The sequence below is a fragment of the Varanus komodoensis genome, unplaced genomic scaffold (genome assembly GCF_004798865.1).
Source record: "Varanus komodoensis strain SLA01 unplaced genomic scaffold, ASM479886v1 scaffold6_4, whole genome shotgun sequence".
NCBI lineage: Eukaryota > Metazoa > Chordata > Lepidosauria > Squamata > Varanidae > Varanus > Varanus komodoensis.
The window spans coordinates 3,253,156-3,275,938 of NW_025336347.1; the positions used below are offsets into that span (position 1 = coordinate 3,253,156).

Here is a 22,783-nt window from a genome sequence, read left to right on the forward strand (position 1 = left end):
TTTAATAGATTGTTGATAAATACAAAGATATATTTTCCACCCATGTGTGGATGCTTCCAGATGGAGGGCTTCTGTCGGTCCTATTCAAAAAATACTCTGCAGTTTTTCAGTCTTTTCATCCTAAATGGATCTTTTTCTTGGTAAGAAAAAGGAAGAAAGGTAGAAAGAGCATGAAGATGTTATTGTATTGATGCCACCCACCCCCTACCCCCAAAAATCGGTGAATGAGGCACTGCAGCAGCACAATAAAAGCCTTGTCTATAAGCACCCGATGTTATCCAAATCACTCTGACCTTTCATTGTTAGAGGGAAAAAATGGAGATTGTAACTGGACAGGATTACTTAACAACCAGCGGCTCCCGCAACTAGAGCTTGCTATTGCTGAAAAGTGTATTTTACCATAAATCCCACTAATAGGATCAGAGCCACGGAAGTTAGCAAATTGTTCACAATGCTCTGGATCCCAGCTTTGTTTCTCACAGCCCAAGAAAGAATGAGCGCATTCCTTATTCGAATTACTCCATGACTTCGCTCTTTAAGAGGCACTTAAATGCATCCTGTATACACCACCCATGGCCTGACATGTTCAATACAATTTGATCAAACTGATGCATTAAACAAAATGAAGAGAGCATGTGCTCAGGTTCTCATGTGTGTTCTGGAAACGGGTTGTTTGTGCAAAGTGTCTCCTCTTCTCAGTAATTCTCATCACCACAGTTCTCACTTGTGTGCTCTGAGTGTGCAAGTTATGGGGCTAGAGAGACACGATAGCTGCACAGTGCCTAGATGATAAAAATATTGATAGCTTCTGAACAGGTAAGATGGTGTATAAATGTTATTCCGCAATAAAACTACTGTTACTACTAATAATAAATATAACTATGAGCTCCACGAAGCATGCTCCGATGTCATCCAAGTTATGGTCTCACTGTGCCTGGTTCTGATCTGTGTTGACATGCCTTAACAGAGCACAGGATACTTGGTCTTACGGTTTCTGAATCATAGTTCCTTATTTGTTATGTTCATAGGGAGAAAAATTCCTTGCACAAACTCTGATGTCAAGCATAGAGTTGCTCCATTGATAAGGGCATGGTTCTTTTTTACATGGATACAGGACATTCCACACCAATGCCTTCCTTCCCTATGCTGCCCTGTTCATGAGGACTGGAGATTGTGGATGGGGGATTACCCTATCAAGAGCCATTAACTAGGATGGTTAAATGGAGCCTCAAAAGCTAGACTGCTTGCTCGTAGGGAACAACATTTGGAGGAAGCTATTATCTCAGAGTCATAACTGAGTCTGGGTGGTACGCTCAAGAAGCCAAGCTCAAGGGACCAAGGTTCAATCTGGATGCCAGGAAGTACTTCCTGACAGTTAGGACCCCCAGGGTATGGAATGGACTTCCGTGGGAGGTGGTTGAGGCCCCATCGGTGAGGGTGTTCAAGGATAGGCTGGACATGCACATGGTAGGCATGTCATGAGCAGACCTGGCTGGAGCCAGGGGTCAGACTAGATGGCCTCTGAGGCCCCTTCTGACTCACTCAGTTTCTATGTTTCTACGTAAGCAGGATGTTCAACTGGATGGAACTTTGTCTTACCCAGCAAGGCTCTTGTTTGTTATTGGCATGGACTCCCAATGTGGCATTTGCCCCTGGTGGAAGTGTAAGCTAATTGTTCCTTGAATTTCATACAGGGAAACATTCACAGGCCAACCTTCATTCTAAAATGAAAGGAAATTTTGTGCAGCCTGAACACAAGAAACAGCATGAGAGGTTTGACTTTCCAGATCCATTTGAGCTCATTCACTTTGTTTCACTGTTTTGCTTTGCTAAGAACATCACAAAGCTCAAGGAACCCAAGACAGATAAATGGAAACCATGCTTAAGAAAACCTCCAGTTCTGTATTTGTACCTATTAGAAACTTCTAAGGCTGGGAAAAAGAATTTGGGGTGAATTTGTTCCTCTAATGAAAGCCTAAATACAACAAACGTTCCTAAGTTTTCATGAAAAGAAGCTGCTTATTTTTGTTTCATGAGGCAAAATAAATATTCTGTTCAAGCTGACATTCAATATTCCTAACTATAAAGATGAATTAATGAAGCAGGTTTTTCTTCCTTTTTAGAGCTGATCTTGCATTCCCAGTTACTTTCTGGCTGTCTGCCTACTGACCCCACCACTGTTCTCAATATCTTCCAACTCCCCTGTAGCCTTCTCTGCTTTCATCTTAAACACCTTATTTGGAAATAAGCTCCACTGAAATGAATAGGATGGCTTCTAATAAGGTGTTTAGGTCCAGTGCCAGCTTTCCTCTGTAACTAGGATCATCTGGAGGCCTCACTTGGATTCAACCAAGCAGGCTCAATGCATATGTAAAAGCTGAACCCTCCCATCTTTTCAATCAAAGGCTGGTGAGTGCATGCTAAGAAAAAGTCAGGGCAGGAAACAAATGGGCAGGACTTGGTTATTCTGACTTAGTTGTTAACTCATTCCCTGTGGCACTCTGACTCAGCCATAAAGTTCCTTTCTCTTCTCATCTGAAACAGAATAGAGATTCCCTTCCAGCATTTGGACACCAGTGAGGGTGTTCAAGGAAAGACTGGACAGCCACATGTTGGGCATTACATGAGTGGAGCCATGCACTCCTAGTACACGCAGCAAGACTTGTTGCAAGATAGCCACTATTATTATTATTATTATTATTAATATTATTAGAACATTTCTGTGTGCTCCTTGCTTGGTGACATTTGCCACTATTTGAGACCATGTCAGGAGGAGTTCGAAAGCAGAAATGGGCCTTTAAGTTTCCCTTCTTTTCCTGTTTGTTCTTAGTCCTACTAGCTATGTGCAGGTGAGAAGGAACAAAGCAAAAATGAACAAAAAATTACAGCTCCTCTTGCAAAAAAAAAAAAAAAAAATCATGGAGAGGGAGAAAGGGTGCTGCTGCCTTGTTCCTGTTCTTGCAAACCAGTGAGAGAAGCAGCCCATCCCTCCACCCAACAGCAAACAAGAATAGCTTCTTGCTCTGTGGACTTTCCCGTGAACCGGCTCCACTGAAGTCAGTAGATTTCTTTGTGAGTAAGGCTATTGAAGATAATGCAATCTACTTCCGAGTAGACATGTATTTCAGTTGTTTCTTATGGAAGAGGATAAAGATGAAGGCATAAAAAGATACCACAAGCTTAACTTTTTTTCATAGGAAAAGGGAAGGGCTATTTGCAGTCAGAGAAAGGAGTCTGGGGGATGGCTGAGGAGGCCAGAAAGCACTTGAAGGGTCTCTGAGCTTCTGCCTGGTTTGGCAGAGCCTGAGCCCAGATGGAACCCTTCCTCTCCCCTTCCACCCCCACAGGTGAGCACACATGTAACAGTATCCACTCTAACTTAAGTGCAAAAAAGAGAAAAGTCAGAATAAAGCTGGAATAAAAGGAGAGAGACAGAAAACAGCGTCATGGACCATAAGAATGCCGCAGGCAATAGTGTTGGAAGAAAAACTTGGTGTGGATCCAGCCTCTGTTTGAGGACATGTTTCTCATGTAGTTTTAGGCCTCACCAGCCAAAGACCAAACATTCGGCACTATGCTGCCCCTTGCCAGTTCTTTGTTCTAGGACTCAGCTGATCCTAATAAATTGGGCACTGTAGTCTGTACTGTTGATCATTGGGGTGGGGGGGCAGAGATGCAAGGCCAGGGATAGTTAAACTGCAAGTTTTCCTACTGCTGCAAAGCTTGCCAGGAAGAAGTGTACTACCTGGTTTTCTGGAGCTGAGGTTAAAAAACTTCTGAAAACAAACAAATAAAAAGGGAACAGCCCTACAGCTTTGCCATGCAGTGATATTGACCAAGGGAATGAATATGACATGAAGCTCATAAAACTTACCTGCTAGCGCTTTCCAGGATCCTCATAAAATATGGCCTATTCACAGCAACAATAAGCAAAGCAGCTACAGCCACTCTGACTTGGTCTTCCGTAAGAAATGAACACGCTTTGGAAACCAGCAGCAGCTTGCCTGAAGCACCTGGAATTGCAAAGCCCACTGAGCATGATCAGTTCAGGTGCAGCCACCTGCAAAGCTCAGATTGGTTGGCCCAGTTCCGAAATGGATACTGGAGCCTTCCCCCAGCCTTCCCCCAGGAAGGTCCAGCCATGCCTGTTTGCTCCCAAGTAAGTCTCACTGAACAATACTAACTTCCAAGCAAATGGGCAGATGGTCACAGACTTACTGCTTAGGCCTGTTCACTTGGAAGGAATCCCACAATGCACAGTGGGGCTTATTTCTTAGTAAGTGGATTTAGAATCATGGCCTGACTTCTCTGGTAAACTAGGATGCACAGATATCCACTACTGCTGTTTTCTAATCCATGTGGCTCTGCAACATGTTATGAGAAATAGTTCTATTTAAAACCATGCTTAAAACGGTCACTTCTATGCTGCAGCAGCTGCAAGGTCACATTCAGGAATGTTTTCACATTCTAGGCAGGGATGCCAGTTTCCTGTTAAAAATCTTCCCTGCTTATTTGTCCCAGAAGGTGCTTGTGTTACAGGAAGGCAGATTTCGGTTGAACATCAGGAGAAACTTCTGATGGTCAGAGCGGTTAGGCACTAGAGCTGCCTAGAGAGGTAATGGGCTCGAGATATTAAAGCAAAGACTTGACAGCCATCTCTCAGGGTTGCTTTAAATTGGATCCATGAGCAGAGCGTTGGATTCAATGGCCCAAATGGCCCATTCTAACTCCATGACTATATGATAACACCCAAGTCCGAAACTGCTGTTGCTATGTGCCATCCAGTTATCTCTGACTTATGGCAACCCTCTAAATGAATATTCTCCAAAATGCCCTGTGCTAGACAGACCTGTTCAGCTCTTGTACATTGAAGGTTGGGCTTCCCTTATGGAATACATATTTTATTTGGTATTCCCCTTCTTTTTCTGCCTTTGACTTTCCTGAGCTTATCGTCCTCTCCAGTGAACCTTGCCTGCTTGTGATGTGCCTGAAGTGCAAAAGCCTGCGTTTTGTCATTTTTGCCTCCAGGGTAGTTCAGGCTTGATCTGATCTAGAATGTGCTCGTTCATCTTTCTGTCAGTCCAGGCTATTCACAAAGCTCTTCTCCAGCACCATGGTTCAAATGCATCTTTTTCTTCCTATAATCTTGCTTCACTTCCTTGGATCTGTAATGCCACCATAACACCCATGTTGGCTAGAAGATATGCTTGACTTTTAAATGGACATTATTTAATTTACAAGCTGCCCATCATTTACAGGGGATTCCAGGAGCTGTACATACATTATGAAAGACCAAATGCAGTATATAAACAATAATAGAATAAAACATAGGCATGGGAGCAAGAGTGTTAAATTCACTGGGATATGCTTCAACATAACTATGCTTAGCACTGGTCTTGCAGCTCTCACGAGCGTTCTTCTTCCTCATTTTGCAATCTGAAAAAAGTTGGCCCCAGTATTTTAGCAAAAAGTCTTGATCTTGAATCTATGTTTAAAGTTGGTCCAAAATAGTGTTGGCATGCTGACACTTGGATTCAGTGTGATGAAAGATATGCCAAAGTTGCAGTGCCGAGCACACTCACCAGCAAATATGCTCAGCTGAACTCAGGAAATACACTTAGAATTGTGTTGCAAGGAATCTCTTAGATTCTAAGCCATCTGAAGGAGATTTTGCACAAACCGTTTGAGTACTGTTTTCAAAAGCCAAGAAATAATAAGAAGAACAGAACAGAAATAAACAAGAACCAATTTCTGAGACATTCAACAAATAAACAGGCCAGAACCTTGAGTACCTGTTCCTGCCATGTATTTCCAGGGCCAGTATTTCCATGAAGTGGGGTAGAGTCACTGCCTCAGGCATACGGGTGGCAGTGGCTGGGCTGCTTCACTGCAGAGGGGGAAGGAGTGCTGGCCAAGCTGCCATTGTGACGTTGTGGCATGGGCAGGTGGTTACAGAGGGTAGTGGTGGATGGGGAAGGAGAAGCTGGGCAGCCTCCACCATCAACATAGGGGAACTTGAGGAAGGGAGAGGGAGAGGGTAGTGGCTGTCATCATTTCGGCTAGGGGAAAAGAAGGGAAGACGTCCCACTACTACAGCTGTTATTGTGGCTTAAGGAAAAAGAGGCCACCATTTGACAGCTCTGTGGATAAGGCATTCTTTAAATAAACATTAGGTTTACTTAGGCAGTAGAGACTTGATTATGCTCTGTAAGCCACGGGGGGGGGGGGGCTGTTGTGTTGTTTACACCAACCATGGGTTATTCAGGATGGCTTTTCAGCTCAGTTTTTTGGCTTATAAATAAGCCTAACAGTCTGTGATTTGTTGTAGAGTTTGTTAGCCTTCCCTGGAGTCACTGTGTCATCCAAACTTGACCACCTCTGGGCTAGGCTAAACTGCTACAGTTTGCTGCTTGGCAAGAGCGGCAAAAAGGCTTGCCGCTCTTGCCAAGTGGCTGCCAGGTGAGCATTGCTGACACTGCTCCCGAAGTGCACAAGCAAGGCAGTGGCAGCACCCACCTACCCCACCATTCCAATTCCCATCCAAAGTACACCATGGCAGCCAGCCACGTCCCTGCCTGCCATTTTGGGACAGCAAAGGCAGTGGGGACACAAAGGTAACCTCAGCCAGGTATGCCCATAGCCAGCTGGAGCCATCGCCTCTTCTCTGCTGCCCCCTGCTGGCGGTTTGAGGTCAGCAGGGAAGAGGCTCCTGCTACTGGCAGCATGGGGCACTGAGTGCAAGTCAGCTGAGCCACTTGTGGCTTGCCCTGACCTTTGGCTGGTGGCACAGGGGATGGGGGAGACCTCAGCTCGTGAGGGAGGCCTCAGAAGCAAGGGTGTCTACTCCTTGTTGCTGCCACCACACACACACTCAGAGTCTGCAGGGTGTGTATGTGTGCATGGGAACTTCCGTGCTCCCTCAGGGGCCCCTGGGATAGGTGCGAAAGGACTGGGTGGGGAGAAGGGGCAACCTACCCATGATAAGCCTAATCAGCTGTTGGGTGCAAGGGGATAGGGTGGCTTATAACCCACACTATATAGCTTTCTATGCAGTATGGCTTTTTTGTGTTGTGCAGGCCCTCCAAGCATCCGTCTGAGTCTATGGGATAGCCCACCAACTTTGAAATAGGCAGTGCAATGTCCTGTCTCAGGTGGTGGGAGATCTTGCACTGGCCCTTCTAAGAATACTTACCCAGTTTATCTTACTTGCTGCATCAATTAATTTTAATTGTGGAAGAGGAAGATTCATCAAGGTATCTCCATATTGGGAAAGCTGCACCCATTAAATTTCTGCCTGCCATGCAGCCATTGAGGGCTCAGTAGCTTCTGGGATGGTCAATAAGCTTAACAGAAGATGTTTTGCATCTGTAAGGTCCAAGGCCAAGCTCCTTGTAGAAAATCGCAGGAACAAGCACTCAGCCATCACAAATGCATGGATAAGCTAATGGTGGCAAGCCAACTGGACCAACTTATAAGGCAGCTTCATCTACTTTAGAAAAGATGGCTACCTTATTTCTCTAATAGCGTTATGCGCCACGGAAAGTGCTTGAGCGGATGGAATGACACTTATTCAAACTGGGCAGAGCTGTCTGCGGCTGTTTCCTCATGCTGGGAACCTCGATGGCATTGAGTCGGCTACCTTCCTCTGATTTCATAAGGTCGAGTGGAGGAACAAAACCATTTCCCCTCTAAAAAAATCTGTTCCGGCCGAAATGCAGCCGAGGCAGGCAGCTAGTTGCGCGTGCGTTTCCTCGGAGAGCAGCACGCACGGCCTCGCCTGTTCCAGGCTGTGACTGCTCCACAAGCCTAGCCGCCCTCTGCTTTGCGTCCTCTTCACATCGAGACTTCCGAGTAGACCTGCTCGTGCTCCAGCAGGGAGGCAGCGAGCGGAAAGTCAGCTGATCTGGCCTTCCCTCACGTGATTTCCCCTCAAACATGGCTGCGCCCAGGCGAAGGCTGCTTTGGGTAGTTTTCACATGCTGGGCTCTGCGGCTGCGGGTCGCTGTGTGCTCGGAGCGCGGCGAGGACGAAGGGAGGCCCGGAGGCCACGGGGATGGAGGCTCGTGTGGCTGCAGCACCGGCCGGGCAAGCGGTGGCGAAGCAGCTGCGCAGAAATATTCCCTGGAGGCCAATGTGCCCCCGCAGCCAAACGACGGGTTGGGCAGCGCGCAGTCGAAAGATGAGGGCAGGCAGGTTGGTAAGCCCCGTGATCGGTTGGGGGTCTCGGTGAGGAGGAGCAGCCAAGTTGGGGGGGGTGAGTGTGGGGGGTATGAATGCGACAGACCCTTAATAAGGAACTCTGAGAAGTTTTGTGAAGACTTTCCCCAACGGACTCTGCGGGAAAGCATGACAATACGATTCAACATGTTTTTTCAGATATCCCATTCAGTTAACGGGGTCCATTCCCAGCCATAAATGCTCCTAGAAAAGGTTTGCTTGTCAATTTGAGGCTTAGTTTCTAAGCACTGTATAGGCCTGTACAGCATTTAGTTAGACTGAGTAAGACCAGTGATTTTCATAACTGTTAGATTCAGGACCTGTTCAGTCAGAAGTAAGCACCACTGAATTGCAGCATCATGCTTCTGTAGATGAGTTGTAAAACTTGTCAACATTTTCTGTACAGGCATGTCTTAGAGATATTGTAGGTTCAGTTCCAGAGCACTGCAATAAGTTGAATATAGTAATAACTTGGGTCATCTATAGTTATACTGTTGGCTAACTGGTTCAAGAGGCCCAGTTTTCAGCCTATCTTGGTATTCAATATGTCTTCCTCCCTAAGCTTAATTGTTTCTAGCTTCCTCTCACTTGTAGGAGCCATTGTAGGACTATATCAGTAATTGGCCTACTCTGCATACATATTGTTGTGTCTTGGGGAATAAGGATGCCCTACAGCAGGGAGAGACATGGATGACCATGGTGGAGCAGTCAAAACTCCCCAAATCAATTACAAAGATCCCAGTAACATCACAGATAATCCTAACAAACATACTGTACAGTAATGAAAAGGTTTGAAATATAGTACAGCATTGTAAGAATTACATTACCAAAACATGCGACAGAAACATGAACAACTCCTGTTGGAAAAATGGCACTGATAGATGCACGTGCTCAACGCAGGGTCATATCTGGGAGGAACAATAAAATGAGGCACAATATACTGAGGTATACCTGTACTTAATGTGGGATATTACCCTTCAGATACTTCTGCTGCAACAGGTTCTCACCATCTTGTAGACATTGTTAGCACTGTAGGAATGGTTCACATGCATCTTATGATTGCATGAGAATGACTTGGGACATTGCATACCTGGAGAGTAAAATCCACCACTGGAGATTGCCTTGTTGCAGTGATGAAAACTGTTGTCACCAACACATCATTGCAATCAATGTTTTGACATGGTATGGATTAAAAGGGGCATGATGGGGATCATATCAAAGGATCAGATATATGCATGTGTGCACACTCATGCTCTACAAAAGGAGGACATCTACACCATCCTTGGTGTAGCACTTTTTTCTCCCAGTTTGTGTAGGAAATTTTCAACCTGCTAAATACAGCAGCATGTATTCCTCCCTCTCTTAAGCCATGATAAAAGTGCATAGAGATGGTTCCTATTGCACAGGTACTCCCCATGCCCATCCCCCTCCTTTGGTTACTTTGTGAATGACTTAGGTCTGGTTTTCTGTGGCTTGGTCTGGACCAACATGAATTGACCGTTTGTGTCCTCACTGAAACTACTTGTGGTTGGCTGTCCAGGCTTACAGGCATGTGGTTTTTCTAGCAGTCCTTCTAACCTGCAGTTAGTATAGTAACTGAAAATTGTAAACAGGTGCCTCACATAGGCAGAAGGTGTACTCTGTCTGGTATTGGAAAGGCTCGAATGTCTCAAAGTGTGCTTACCTCTAAGAGATTGAACTAAATTTTCAGCCACTCACACCATTGAGACTTTTGTTGTTGTTGCCTAGAAACTGAAAATACATATTCCCTCCTGCAATTGCTGGCTTTACTGAGCTTTGATCTCTCCACACAAAGGTCTGGCAGAATAATCTATGTGGCTAAGCACAGCATTAAATATTTCTGTTCCCTGGAAGTAGTTGCTATTTGTTTAACAGAAAGGCTCTATTCTAGCAAGTACGGTTAGTCCTAAGATTACTTCCTCCCACCATTGAACAAAGCCCATTCCTGTGTCATACTTACTCAGGGCTAATATATAAAACTACTTGGAATCTCTAAAAAAGAGATAAAATGCAGCTTAAAATCATATCTAAGGTGCTGCTGTGGACTTTTTCTTATGGTTGTAAAGGAAGTAAAATTACAGGTCTAATGATACTGACTCTGAGGATCAGTACATGCAGTCCTGGGATGAAAGAGTTCTTGCAGTGATGTTTTCTTGTGATGTCTGATCGTGGCATCTGGACAGATGTGCTCCAGTTTACTAGGTGTCTTCATGGCTGAAATCTTCATAGTACTTTCTGAGTCCATCCAGCATGAAGGACATTCTTGGCTTGCCTGTTCTCTTGTCAGTCAGGGGAGATCTTCCTGTCTTTTGCTTTTTAATATAATAAAGCAATCCTCACATAGCTTGCTGCAGTTCTTTAAATAGTACAAGTATGTTTGGGTCATTGAGGGACTGTATGTGTTTTGTAACATTCTCTGAAGTACTGACAGTAGATAATGGCTTCTGGACAACTACCGTAGAATATATATTAGTGTTCAGTATACAACAAAATTGAGATTTTTGAAACATGGTGCTGGAGGAGAGCTTTGCAAATATCCTGGACTGATAGAAGGAGAGACAAGTGAGTTCTAGATCAAATCAAGTCAGAGCTGTCCCTAGAAGCAAAAATGGTGAAACTGAGGCTGTCATACTTGAGACACATCATGAGAAGGCAAGACTCAGTGAAGACAATCCTGCTAGGGAAGGTCAAAGCAGAAGAAGAAAAGGAAGACCAAATAAGAGATGGATTGACTCTATAAGGGTAGCCAGAGCCTTGAATTTAGAGCAGCCAAGCAGGGATGTCCTGGATAGGATATTTTGGAGGCCTTTCATTCATAGGGTTGCAATAATGACTCTCCCACACTAGAAGCATTCAGGATGCAACTGGACAGCCCCCTGAAAAGGATGGTTAACTTGATGCCCTGCACTGAGCAGGGAGCTGGACCTGATAGCTCAATGGCCCCTTCCAGCTCTACTTCTCTGTGATTCTATAAGTTGGAGATGACTTCAGACATAACAACAGCAGTATACAACAATGTATGAGCATATGCATGAGTTTGCTGCATCTCTTACGTACAGCCTTCAAATATTTAAAACGTTTCCAGAAAAAGAAAGTGGTCTAATTACTTGCCTTGTTACTTTTATAATTTTCACCTTTGCTTGATGGAGGCAAAGACAAGGTATACTCAAGGAAGTGGATTTAGTTTAAATATTAGGGGGAAAACATTGTAATGTAAGATCAATTCAGCAACAAAAGCAAGTAACTAGATAGGGCTTAGGTTGGACAGTTGTTGGATATGCAGTTAGTTCTAGGCTCTTCCGGCTCTGGACAAGGTATTGCCTGCTGTTAGCCTTTTCATCACCTCCGGTGTCGTGTCAGTAGGGTTAGTAGTTAGTAGAACTAACTTGATACAAGGGCAAGTTGACATCTTAAAACAGGTTATAGGTTGCACTGTCATTTGCTTAAGTGACTTGTAAATGGCATCCAGAATGGTCTGACCAGTATTATTTTTTTTTTCCGATTTTTCCGATTTATATCCTGCCTTTTTCCTGCAAAGGGCTCAAGGCAACTTACATCTCCTCCTCCATCTTATCCCCACAACAACAACCCTGTGAGGTAGGTTGGGCTGAGTGTCTGTGACTGGCCCAAAGTCTCCCCGTGGGCTCCGTGGCCGAGCAGGGACTAGAACCCTGATCGCCTGAGTCCCAGTCCCATGCTCTTCCCCACTGCATCACACTGGCTCTCAGAGAATTACAGAGAATCCATGGCCTGGGTGTCTCCTTTTCTGCTCTCTCGGAAGACAGGTACCCTTGGGAAGGTGGAAAAGATGGACTCCAAGTTACTGAAACTGTCAATATCTTATTAGCCTTGCACACAGCTGGTGGGTGTCCGTGTTTGAACTACCGTTGTCTGTTTCTGGTCACCCCAACTAAAGGCTTTGGTCCAGCAGAAAAGGGCAAACTGAATGGAGAAAAGTGGGGAAACTTCCTTATGAGGAAAAGTTTTGTTTAGCTTGCAGACGAGTGCTGGAAGACATGCGTCAGAATTGTGCATCCTGCAGAGAAAGGGGTTGGGAGTTTCCTTCTCTCTCTCAATCCCATAATTCAGTTGGGATTTTGCTTGATGGGACGCTCAGCACAGATGAAAAGGACTTCTCTACACCCTGATAGTTCAGCTATAGAAGTCACTTCTGCAAAACGTAGCAACAGCCACCAATTTGGATGGCTTTAAAAGGGAATTACAAACACTCATGGTGGAGTGGACCAAGCCATGTGTTTTCGTCTGTGAAGTCTTACATGTCCTATTGTGTCAAAGCAAGCCCGTAGTCCCCAGTGACTCGGAAACGAACATTTTAGGGTAGCCCCGCCGAGTTTCTCATTAGGCAGAAGGAAAAATGACAGGATGAAAACAGCATATGGAAGGGCACCGAATGCGGGAACCAGTTCAAACACACGACCAGTAGTGGGATTTAGATGTTTTGAAAACCTGCTGAAGTTTCTTTCTGACATTCACTCATTGTTTTCATGAAGAACAGTATTAGAGGCTCAACATTTGTAATTTCTCTGTACTCGGGTTGTCAAAAATGTGAATTATGCCAATATTGAGCATTTATAACGATCCATTTCTATTGTAGCCAGAATAAAACTGTTGCATTCTATGTGCCACCTGGATTCGAAGTTTGGTTACCTTCTGCATTGGAGATATTAGCATCATGAATTAGTAGCAAGAAGGAGGCGCCCTGTTTCTTCACATTTTTAAATAAATTGAATGACACATTTCTTGAATGCATAGCAATCATTTTCAGATTCCTGTACAGACTTGGCAGGATGAAAGGGTATTTGATCAGCAAACCAAATATTTCATGTTATGAGCAAAAGCCACACTGCTGTATTTGCTCTCCTGCTAGAGCCAGCACCTGTCTGGCAAGACAGGTGCCCAGAGAGCTTGGCTGCTTGGTGATACAGAAATAAATAAACAAAATAAGACGTTGGTCCAGAATGAAGGGCTGTGTTGGGTGGCGTGCTGCTGCATGGATGCTTGCTCAGGCCTTCTGCTGAATAGCAATTGGATCTCTATTGCTCCTGGCTGACTGATCTGTGCTGCTGGAGTTACTAGGATCAGATGCTGTCGCTGGGCAGGCGGAGGATGAATTGCACTCTTGGACAATACATTTGGTGCTGTGTTCAGCTGCACCAGTCCTGTCCTGCTTAACTTGAGCTGTTGTGCAGCCAGCGCTTTAGAAGGACTCCCCTTCCTGTCATTACTCTTTGCTGAATGCTCCTGGCTATTTTATTTCATGCTAGCATTTTGATAGAGGCTTCCCTGAACTGCTTACAGCATCCCAGACTGCAGTTGTTCCAGCGTCAGTTGCTGGTATTCCATACTTCTTGAGTTATGGTCATAAATGCTACTCTCCATTGACTGCAAGAGCAATCAGTCTGTGCTTTATTAGGAAGTCTCTGCTTGTCTGAAGACCTGTGGAGCAATCTTGATATCGGTAGTCAATCTCCACTTGACTACCGATGTCTAGATATCTGTGCTCATTAGGGAGAGGTAGGGCTCCTTACCTCTGCATCTCAAGTAGACTATTTCAGAAGCAGCTATAGGTAGAAAAACTAAGGAGGTACGGTTAATGGAGGTAGCCCACACAGCTGCCATACACAGCTGAGCCCATACAGGCTTAGGGTAATGCAAGGTGGAATGCAGAATTGTTATTTAAAAACAAAAGCACACACGCAAAGTAGATAGACGCACTTGCTTAACTGCATTCCTGTATAGTGCAATATTGGATTGAAAGAAGATTTTGATCAGTGCGATGAAGAGACCATAGTTTTTATGCATTATATTTAGATCCTGCTTTTCCTCTAGTAGACTGTAGGCTGTATGCATGACTCCTCTTGGCCTTGCTGGCACTGTGCTAACACAAGATATTATATTGCTTCAGTAAGAGAAGTTAGGCTAAAAGAGAGTGACTGGCCCAAGACCACTGAGTGAGCTTCATAGCCAATTCTAGTATGACACTGCAGCAGTTAATGACACCACATCAGCTTCTGTTATAATCTCTTGGTTGTCAGAGATCCAAGGCAGTGGTGCAAGTAATTTTGGACCCTGACTTGAGGGTCTTATTTGGACTTCAGGCATGAATCAGTATCACTTCGGATGTGAAGGACACAACTGTTTTTTTCTTCCTGATGAATTGGAACAAAAACTGTTTACCAGCCCTTATTTAAAAAATTCTGAGCATAAGCAGTTTGCATTTAAAAGAAACCTTAAACTGCATCACTGTCAGAACCACAGGAATAACAGAGTTTGGGTTTGCTACCTGTTACTCTCCAAGTGGTCACCTGAAGGTTCCCTGGATAGCAGGACCCTGGACCTTGGTCTCATGGCCAGTCCGCAGTGTAGCCTTGGACCAAGATTGAAGTCCCCTCTCACAATTGCTTTGACCACTTTGTGTCTCTTGACCAGTCTTATTGTGCCCTTGGTGCCTGTCAGCTCCCAAACTCAGAGGCTTACAAGCATCCACTGCAGAAAGGAAAGGGCAGCAGAAGCAATCTTTGCCTCCCCTTGCCCATCTAGCTGTGGCTCTTCAGAGGAGGAAGGAGACTGGAGTGCCATCAGGACAGGTCATTATTTCCTGGTGCTTGTACTATCTTCTCCTCCTTTTCTTCCTCTTTCTCCTTTTCTGTCCCCCTTTTCTGAGGTGGATGCCACGGTTCTTTCCATGCCAACCATGAGTGAGCCAGCTACGAGTATGATTCAACTATGGTGTGAATCTCCAGCCCTGAGGTTGCGATACTGTCTCTAACCTCAAATCTGGAGATTGGAAGTATCCTGTGGCCCCCTAGATGCTTTTTAGGGCTACAGCCCCTTGCTCTCTTAATGGAGTAAATAAAAGGAGAATGAGGAGGCTTTATCTCTTTTTATGCAGCAGTGCTATAGTAAGGTAAGTGACTTGTGGCCCTCTAGATATTTTGACCTATAACATTCATCCTTCACCACTGGCTGTGCTAAGTACAGCTGTTGGGACTTGCAGTCCAAAACATCTGCATGACCCCAGGTTGCCCATCTCTGTATTATAAAGCCGTTTCTTTCTTTATTTTTATTAGATTTTTAGCCTGCCCCATTAGCCGCATGGATCCCTGGGTGGGTTACAGACAAACATATACAACCTTTCAGCTCTTGTACAATTCTAGCACAAGCTAGAAATTATTCTAATGGCAAAACAAACCTATTGTGTTTCAGTGACCATTATTTATCTCACTAACTTTATAAATGTTTCTTATGACTTAAGAACAACCTTGGCGCCAGCCAAAGTAAATTTCCATTTACAAAGAGCTTTGCAAACATACTTTGGTGTTAAGCCAAGAAGATATTAATTAGTTGGCTATCCCAATCTCTACCCTTCATTTTTACCAAGAAAAATATAATTTGTTAATGTAGTTCCTCCTTCCTGTGCCTCCCCCATTATTTGTCGGTGCAGAAGATGGAAGTTTAGAATATGAGTTACAACACCAAGCAGATACATTGAGCACAACTGTTTGTTGTTTAATAGCCAAGAAGTCAGAGTGCTTATAAAGTGACTTTTCACCGTCATTCCACCTTCTTCAGACACTGAAATAAAGCATGAGAATGCCATATATAAATGGTGAACATTTTTCAAGTGTTTAAAGTCCTTACATTTTTCTATGAAGGCCTGGTATACTGAGCAGGATGCTTCTGTGGGGTTTGTGTACTGTTTGTGATCCATTATTCTGTGTTTTGGAATTGTCTCTTACAATTTGAAACTGTATAAAATTTCTCCTTGTGGTATGGGAGATTCTGCCCTTTATTTGCCTTTCACACTGTGTTAGTAACAGCTGTTGGTCTGCAGTGTGTTGCTACCCAAATTGCATAGGTATTTCCTCAAGCCAGAGTATCTTATGGCATTCACCAGCATGAACTGTCCCGCTGGAGCCACCTGTGAGATACCAGCGACCACATCTCAAAAGTAGCGTTTGAATCGGGCTGATTTACAATTGGCTTGCAAATCTCTGGCCCAATTTACAAAGAATTAGATCGCATAGTAAATCTGTTCCTAGAGTGTTCCTTTCTATAGTCTCCCAGACAAAAATAGTACATAAGGAGAAGAGACACTTTATCGTTTGCCCAAAAATGTAACTGGTTTTCTACGTGCAGAGATTTTCAAGGGTGGAAGAACACTGAAATGGTGTAGCCCATGGACAGGATGTAGTGTTTGTATGGACAATGCAGTTTCCTGGTTCTACCCAAACATTTTGGCCTGTTATTCCTATCATCCCTGACTTATTGGCCATAGCACTGATGAATATATCCCAGTGCATAATTACTGAGTTATTTTTTTCATACTGGAGTGCGGAATCCCTTTCCCAGGACAAAAGAAGCTACTTTATAATGGTGCAGGTGGTCTCATGACCTTCTTTCTGTTCCCTGTGCCTGGACAACCATCTTCAGTCAATGGAGAGACCGTGTGTTGGCCTGAGAGGCTCCAAGTTCTGGGGTGGACCTAGATGCCCTTTGCTCCTTGTCGTTGACAAGGAATTCACAAACCAGTCCTGATGTTGAATAACAACACAAACTGGAGCACATACCTCAAGAGTCACAATTCCTTTACAACAAATGCCAAAAATAAACCATGCAGGTGCATAATTAAACATATACAAGACTACAATTTCAAGGAGAATATTGAGCACTGAGATGGCTCCTTCTACTGTGCACTGACAGGCAAGAATGCACTTACATACATCATTATGGGATGACTGAGCCACTGAGCTATGAAAAGAGAAAGATTTTTGTTTCTCTGCCTTAATTTTTGAAATGCTTTCTGTTCCTGTGTGTTTCCTGGAGATAACTGAGGGGTGAGCTATTCATCTGCAATTGTCAAGCCAGCTTAGAATAGTTACTTTGGCTATAGTGAGTCAGCAAGAAGTTGAAAGATAGGCAGACCTGAAGTTCATATTTCCGTCACTGTTGCACGCTTAATTTAGATCAAAAGAACTCTAGCACCTAGTACAATGCTTTCCCCTTAGGAGGACCATGAGCAATAAACCAAGATCGAGGGTATAGAACCCTCCATCTGCAGCATTGTGTAGACATTGATCTCCAGGCATTTAGGCACTTGCTGTTCTTGAGTAATATTGCTAATTTCAAATCTACTCCAGAGATAAGTGAACTCCTGTTGGAAACACTTCTTCAGCTGTCTCTGTTATTCCTTTCAACCCTTCTCAGTGCTACTTAAACATGCCACTAATTTTTGTGCATATTTTATATATGGCTTCATAGAAAGTTCTGCCAGTTGAATTTCTGTTTGTTAGATGACTGTATGAAGGCGAAGGAGTACTGCCAGGATTCTGAAAGAAAAAAAAATGACACTCCTGTTCTAGAATGCAGAAATAGAAAGCAGTTAACTCTATTCCACAGAACATTAGCTATGGAGTGGTATGGAAGTGAAATGGAAAATGACTCTTATTTTTTTGTATACAAAATCGTATCTTTGCCAGAAATATAGAAAAATGCACAGTACAATCTTAATTTCCATTGTGCTCAGTGGACTTATACTCAGATAAGTCTACTTAAAGTTGTACCCTTGGTCTGTAATTTTCCACTTCTAGACAACTCTTCCTAATTATGACTATATTATAAATATTTTGAATTTTAGTTATATCCAGAAAGTTAGCTGTGTTAGCTTTGCAAATACAGCAAAGAGCCTTGTGACTCCTTTAAAGCCTAACCAGCTTATTTATTCTGCCCATGGACATTATCTACTTCATAAGTGTAAAGTGTCACACGCATCTTCTTGCACCTGTTGTGAGGGAGCTAAGTGTGATGTGGGAGACTGGTGATCGGATCTTTTGAAAAGTTTTAATTTAGAGTAGCTGCAGGCATTTCAGTTGGATTATACTTTGTTGTAAACTGCTCAGAAAGCAATGAAATAATAGCTACACCATCAGCAACAACAGTAATTGGTATAATGGCACTGGGAAAAGAGGTGTTCCCTGGAACTCCAGCACACTGCTCTCTTGAGGAGAGGAGAGGAGAGGACGGATTAGCACCCCATGTGGTTTCTTTACACTGAACTTACAAGAATTGTAAGATCAGATCATCTCATGTTACAAGTTTGTCCCTTTGTAAAGGTAGCCAGACCTACAAAGGTATGAGAAACAGAGTGGGAATTGGTTTTTCTAATGGAGGGCTGTCACCAGAACCTTTTCTTATCCAGGGTGACTTACTTTAAAACAAATACACACAGGACACGGCCACTTGTCTGGTGACTTTCCATCAGGATCTAGCTCTGGTTTATTACTGATTTATTTATTGCATGTGTATGCCATCCCATAACCGTCCCATAGGCTTCCTGGGCAGCTCACAAAAACAGCAAAAATAATTCACATAAAATTGTAATACCATAAAACAAGATTAAAACTGTAAAGTCTAATATACAACATAAAATCCAAATTGTATAGAATTTGAGACAGGAGAACAAATGAATGAGAACAGCAGAAAGTAGAGGCAATATTAACATAATAGAATATTAACAAAATAGATCCCAAAACACTACTAAAAACAAGTATTAAATTAAATTGTCTTCACCCGGTGATGGAACACAAGTAGCAAGATTGCCAGCCACATCTCCTTGGGATGGGGTTTCCACAAGTGAGATGGAATAGCAGAGAAAGCCCTTCTTTCCATTTCTTCCTTTGCTTCACAGGGCACTCCCTGTGACTCACAGAGAAGAGCCTCCACTGAAGACCTTAGTGGTCTGGTAGGATATACAAAGACAGGTGTTCCTTAAGATATCCCAGCCGTGAGCTGTTTAGGGCTTTGTATGTTAACGTAAGCACTTTGAATTGGGTCCAGGCAATAATAGGCAGCCACTGCACCTCATGGAGGACCGGCAGTCCTCCTTAACAGCTACACTGCTCTGTTTTGAATAGATTTAGAGTGTCTGGACCAACTTCAAAGGCAGCCCCATTACAGCGCATTACAATAACTGGGGCTAGAGATCACCAGTGTGTGAATAACTGTGTCAAGGCTTTGCTTGTCCAAGTAGGAATGAAGTTGAAAAATCAGCCTTACCTGATGGAACGTGCCTGACCACTGAGGTCACCTGTGAAACAAGTGACAACCTGGGGACAAGGAGCACTCCCAAGCTATGAACCTTGTCCTTTAGGGAGAGCATAACCCTGTCCAGGGCAGGTTGAAAATTTCCGTTAGGTGCACTACCCACCAGCAGCTCCATCTTTGTCTGGATTGAGCTTCAATTTATTAGCCCTCATTCAGTCACTGGTTTACAACAGTCACTGCCATGCCTGGATTGGATGAAAATGAGAGGTAGGCCTAAGTGTCATCTGCATATTGGTGACACTTCAACCGAACCTCTGGATGATCTATTCTAGTGGTTTCATGTAGATTTTGAAAAACATGGGGGGCAAAATGGAACCCTGCAGAGTGCCCTGGAACAAGTGCCATGGTGCAGGACAACAGTTCTCCAGCTCCACCATCTGGAGATGGTTGGACAGATAGGAGTGGGGCCACTGTAGAGTGGTGCCACCAACTCCGAACCCAACCAGCCTCTCCAGAAGGATACCATGGTTGATGGTATCAAAAACTGATGAGAGGTCCAGGTAAATCAACAGGGTTATGCTTCCCCTGTCTCTCTCTGGGAAAGGTCATCCCACAGGGCACCAAGGCAGTTTCTGTTCAAAACCAGGCCTGAAACCCAATTGAAAGAACCCAAATAATCCATTTTGTCCAAGAATGTTTGGTTCTGCCTAGCTATGACCCACTCAACTACCTTACCCAGGAAGAGAATGTTGGCAATATGTCATTAGTTATTTATATCTTCTGGTTCCAGGTGTGGTTTCTTAAGAAGTGGTGTCACTACCGCAGTCTTTAGAGGGGCACACACCACTCCCTCTCTCAAGGAGACATTCACCACCTCCCAGACCCAGGGACGAATTCTCTGGTTGTATAGCTCATCCTCCTCCAACGTAGTGCTCTTCAACATTTTGGATGAAACTGTCCTGCACAGTTGACTGTTGGCCATGATGGTTGGGGCTAATAATAGCTGTAGTCCAAAGTATCTGGAAGACAATTTGGGGAAAGTTGATGCTGTTCTTCTTGATCATCAGTCTCTTATTGAACTTGCCATTTGTTGACCATAGTCCAGTAGTTACTCAAATCTCTTCACCTGTCAAAACTAAGCCTTTTTAAAAATCAAAATACCAAACCAAAACAAAAAAGGACCTTGCTAATGTTAAAAGGAAATGAAGACATCCAGGCTTAGCATATTGTCGTAGGTGTAGTGCAAACCAGACTTTGACAAACACCCGTTCAGGCTGTCATTGGATTCCATGATCACAGATGGTCAGTACAACATGGTGGTTCTTACAAGCATTGCAGAAGCCTCACTGTAAGACAACTACATTTGCCACGTGGGAGAGGCCATTCTGCTCACAACTTGGCGTGGCTAGAGCTAAATTGAACAAATCTTTCTCTTACTGCTTTGTTGTGAGACAGTGTCTGCTACTCTCAGTCTTTCCATTGAACTTTTAAGATGCCCGTGTTCTCTTAACAAATTAGTAGCTGGAAAGCTATGGCAAATCTAGACAGCATACTAAAAAGTAGAGACATCACCCTGCCGACAAAAGTTTGTATAGTCAAGGCTGTGTTTTTCCCAGTTGCTGGGAAAGCTTGGACCATAAGGAAGACTGAGCGCCGAAGAATTGAGGCCTTTGAATTGTGGTGCTGGAGGAGACTCCTGCGAGTCCCTTGGACCGCAAGGTCATTCTTAGAGGATATCAACCCTGACTGCTCTTTAGAAGGCCAGATGCTGAAGATGAAACTCAAATACTTTGGCCACCCAATGAGAAGGAAGGACTCACTGGAGAAGAGCCTAATGCTGGGAACAATTGATGGCAAAAGAAGAAGGGGTTGGCAGAGGATGATGGGTCCAGTAGCTAGATAGAGTCACTGAAGCAGTCGGCGTGAGCTTAAGTGGACTCCAGTGGATGGTGGAGGACAGGAGAGCCTGGAGGAATGTTGTCCATGGGGTCATGATGGGTTGGACATGACTTCACGACTAACACATAACTGGGAAAAATGCTCATTCAGGTGGTGCAGCCTGGAACTGTAATCCTAAATATTTTTACCATACATAGGATAGGCAAGATGATTTAAAAAGTATATATTGGAATCAGAACTAAACCAGAGCCATAGTTGTCTGATCCAGCAGAGAAGATAGTTTGGGATAGACTATTAATTTTGATTAGCAAGGCAAGCTGTGTTCTTGAGGTAATCATTTAGTCATGGCTAACAGGCGTCTTTGTCGACCATTCTTCCTTTCTGTCCTTTGCAGTGAGGTCCAATTCATGTAGTTGGCATATAACATATAACAACACCTGTGTAGGTTTCTCAAGGTCACTTACGTGTTAGTTGTATTGTGTGAATACTATTCAAGTCAGTTGTACAAAATGACACACATTTTGGGCTGTACCTAGCCCTGTGTAAAGTATTTGGACTTATTGAATGTATGAAGTGGCTCAAACCGATTAGCATCCCTCTCCCATCTGCTTCTTCTATCCTGTTTCCTATAATTTGAAGAACACCTCTACTTTTGTAGCCTTTTCCGGAACACAGCCAATCTTTTCTGATTCCTGTTCACCCAGTTCTTCCTTGCAAGTTACCCAACAACTATTTTGTCTGCCTGAGAACACTGCACACTTTTTGGATCAGTTCTTCACATGCGAATCAACAGCTAGAGCAATCTTGTTGTCCTTTGGTGTTCTTATCTCATTGATAAAATGAGGACTACTTTAGATACTATCATCACTGTGAAAATAAAAGGTTTCTAGAGGAAATTCTGAATATTTAAGACCACAAGGCTCGAAGCAACACCTCAATGTGGAAAGACAGTGGAGGGCTCTGCTGCTCTAGACATACCTAAAATTATCACCTTGAACTTGCAGATGGCCTCTATTCCTGCTGGAGTGTTTACAATGGGAACTGATGAGCCAGCTATACGACAAGATGGTGAATGGCCTGCAAGGAGAGTCCATATCCACCATTTCTACATGGATCGCTATGAAGTCAGCAATGCAGAATATGAGAAGTTTGTGAATGCCACTGGATATCTGACAGAGGTAAGTGGCCCAGGATGGCTGTTGGTGACATGCTCCCATTGTTTCTGGAGACAGCGTCAAAATACACCATTCAGTGACTGAACTGGAGTTGAAGTCTGTGTGCTGTTCACACACAGAGAGAGCAAATCAGTTCAAAAAGATGTGTACGTCTCCCCGCGTTGCAGTGCATGTGAAACAAAGTGCTGCCCCCTCATCTGACCCTGTGGCATGACCAGCAATGCGTCCACCGCTACCAGTGTCCAGACATTCCTTCAGGCTGGGGTCGCATGCATGGTTTTAAAACACACCATACCAAGGGGAGGAAAGACAACCCTTACAAAGCACCCACAAAGATTACTAGATGGGAAATGCCTCCTCTTCACTCACCTCTCCAAATAGAGGTGAACAAATAGAACAAAATAAAG

At 43.9% G+C, this 22,783-nt stretch overlaps 1 protein-coding gene across 5 annotated transcripts in view; it reads left to right on the forward strand.

The window, feature by feature from the left end:
• The first annotated feature begins 7,947 nt into the window (after positions 1–7,947).
• The window catches only part of SUMF1 (sulfatase modifying factor 1), a 77,323-nt gene continuing 62,487 nt past the window's right edge, over positions 7,948–22,783 (forward strand). For 4 of the 5 annotated variants that reach the window (XR_006416783.1, XR_006416782.1, XM_044451901.1 and 1 more), the window contains exons 1-2: positions 7,954–8,197; positions 22,206–22,379. Coding sequence is in view for 3 of the 5 variants with exons in the window: in XM_044451901.1 (XP_044307836.1) it covers positions 8,054–8,197; positions 22,206–22,379 (318 nt within the window). In the remaining 2 variants the exon portion in view is untranslated. Of the gene's footprint in view, positions 8,198–22,205; positions 22,380–22,783 lie in introns of all 5 variants that reach the window. The other variant, XM_044451903.1, reaches the window with a different exon arrangement.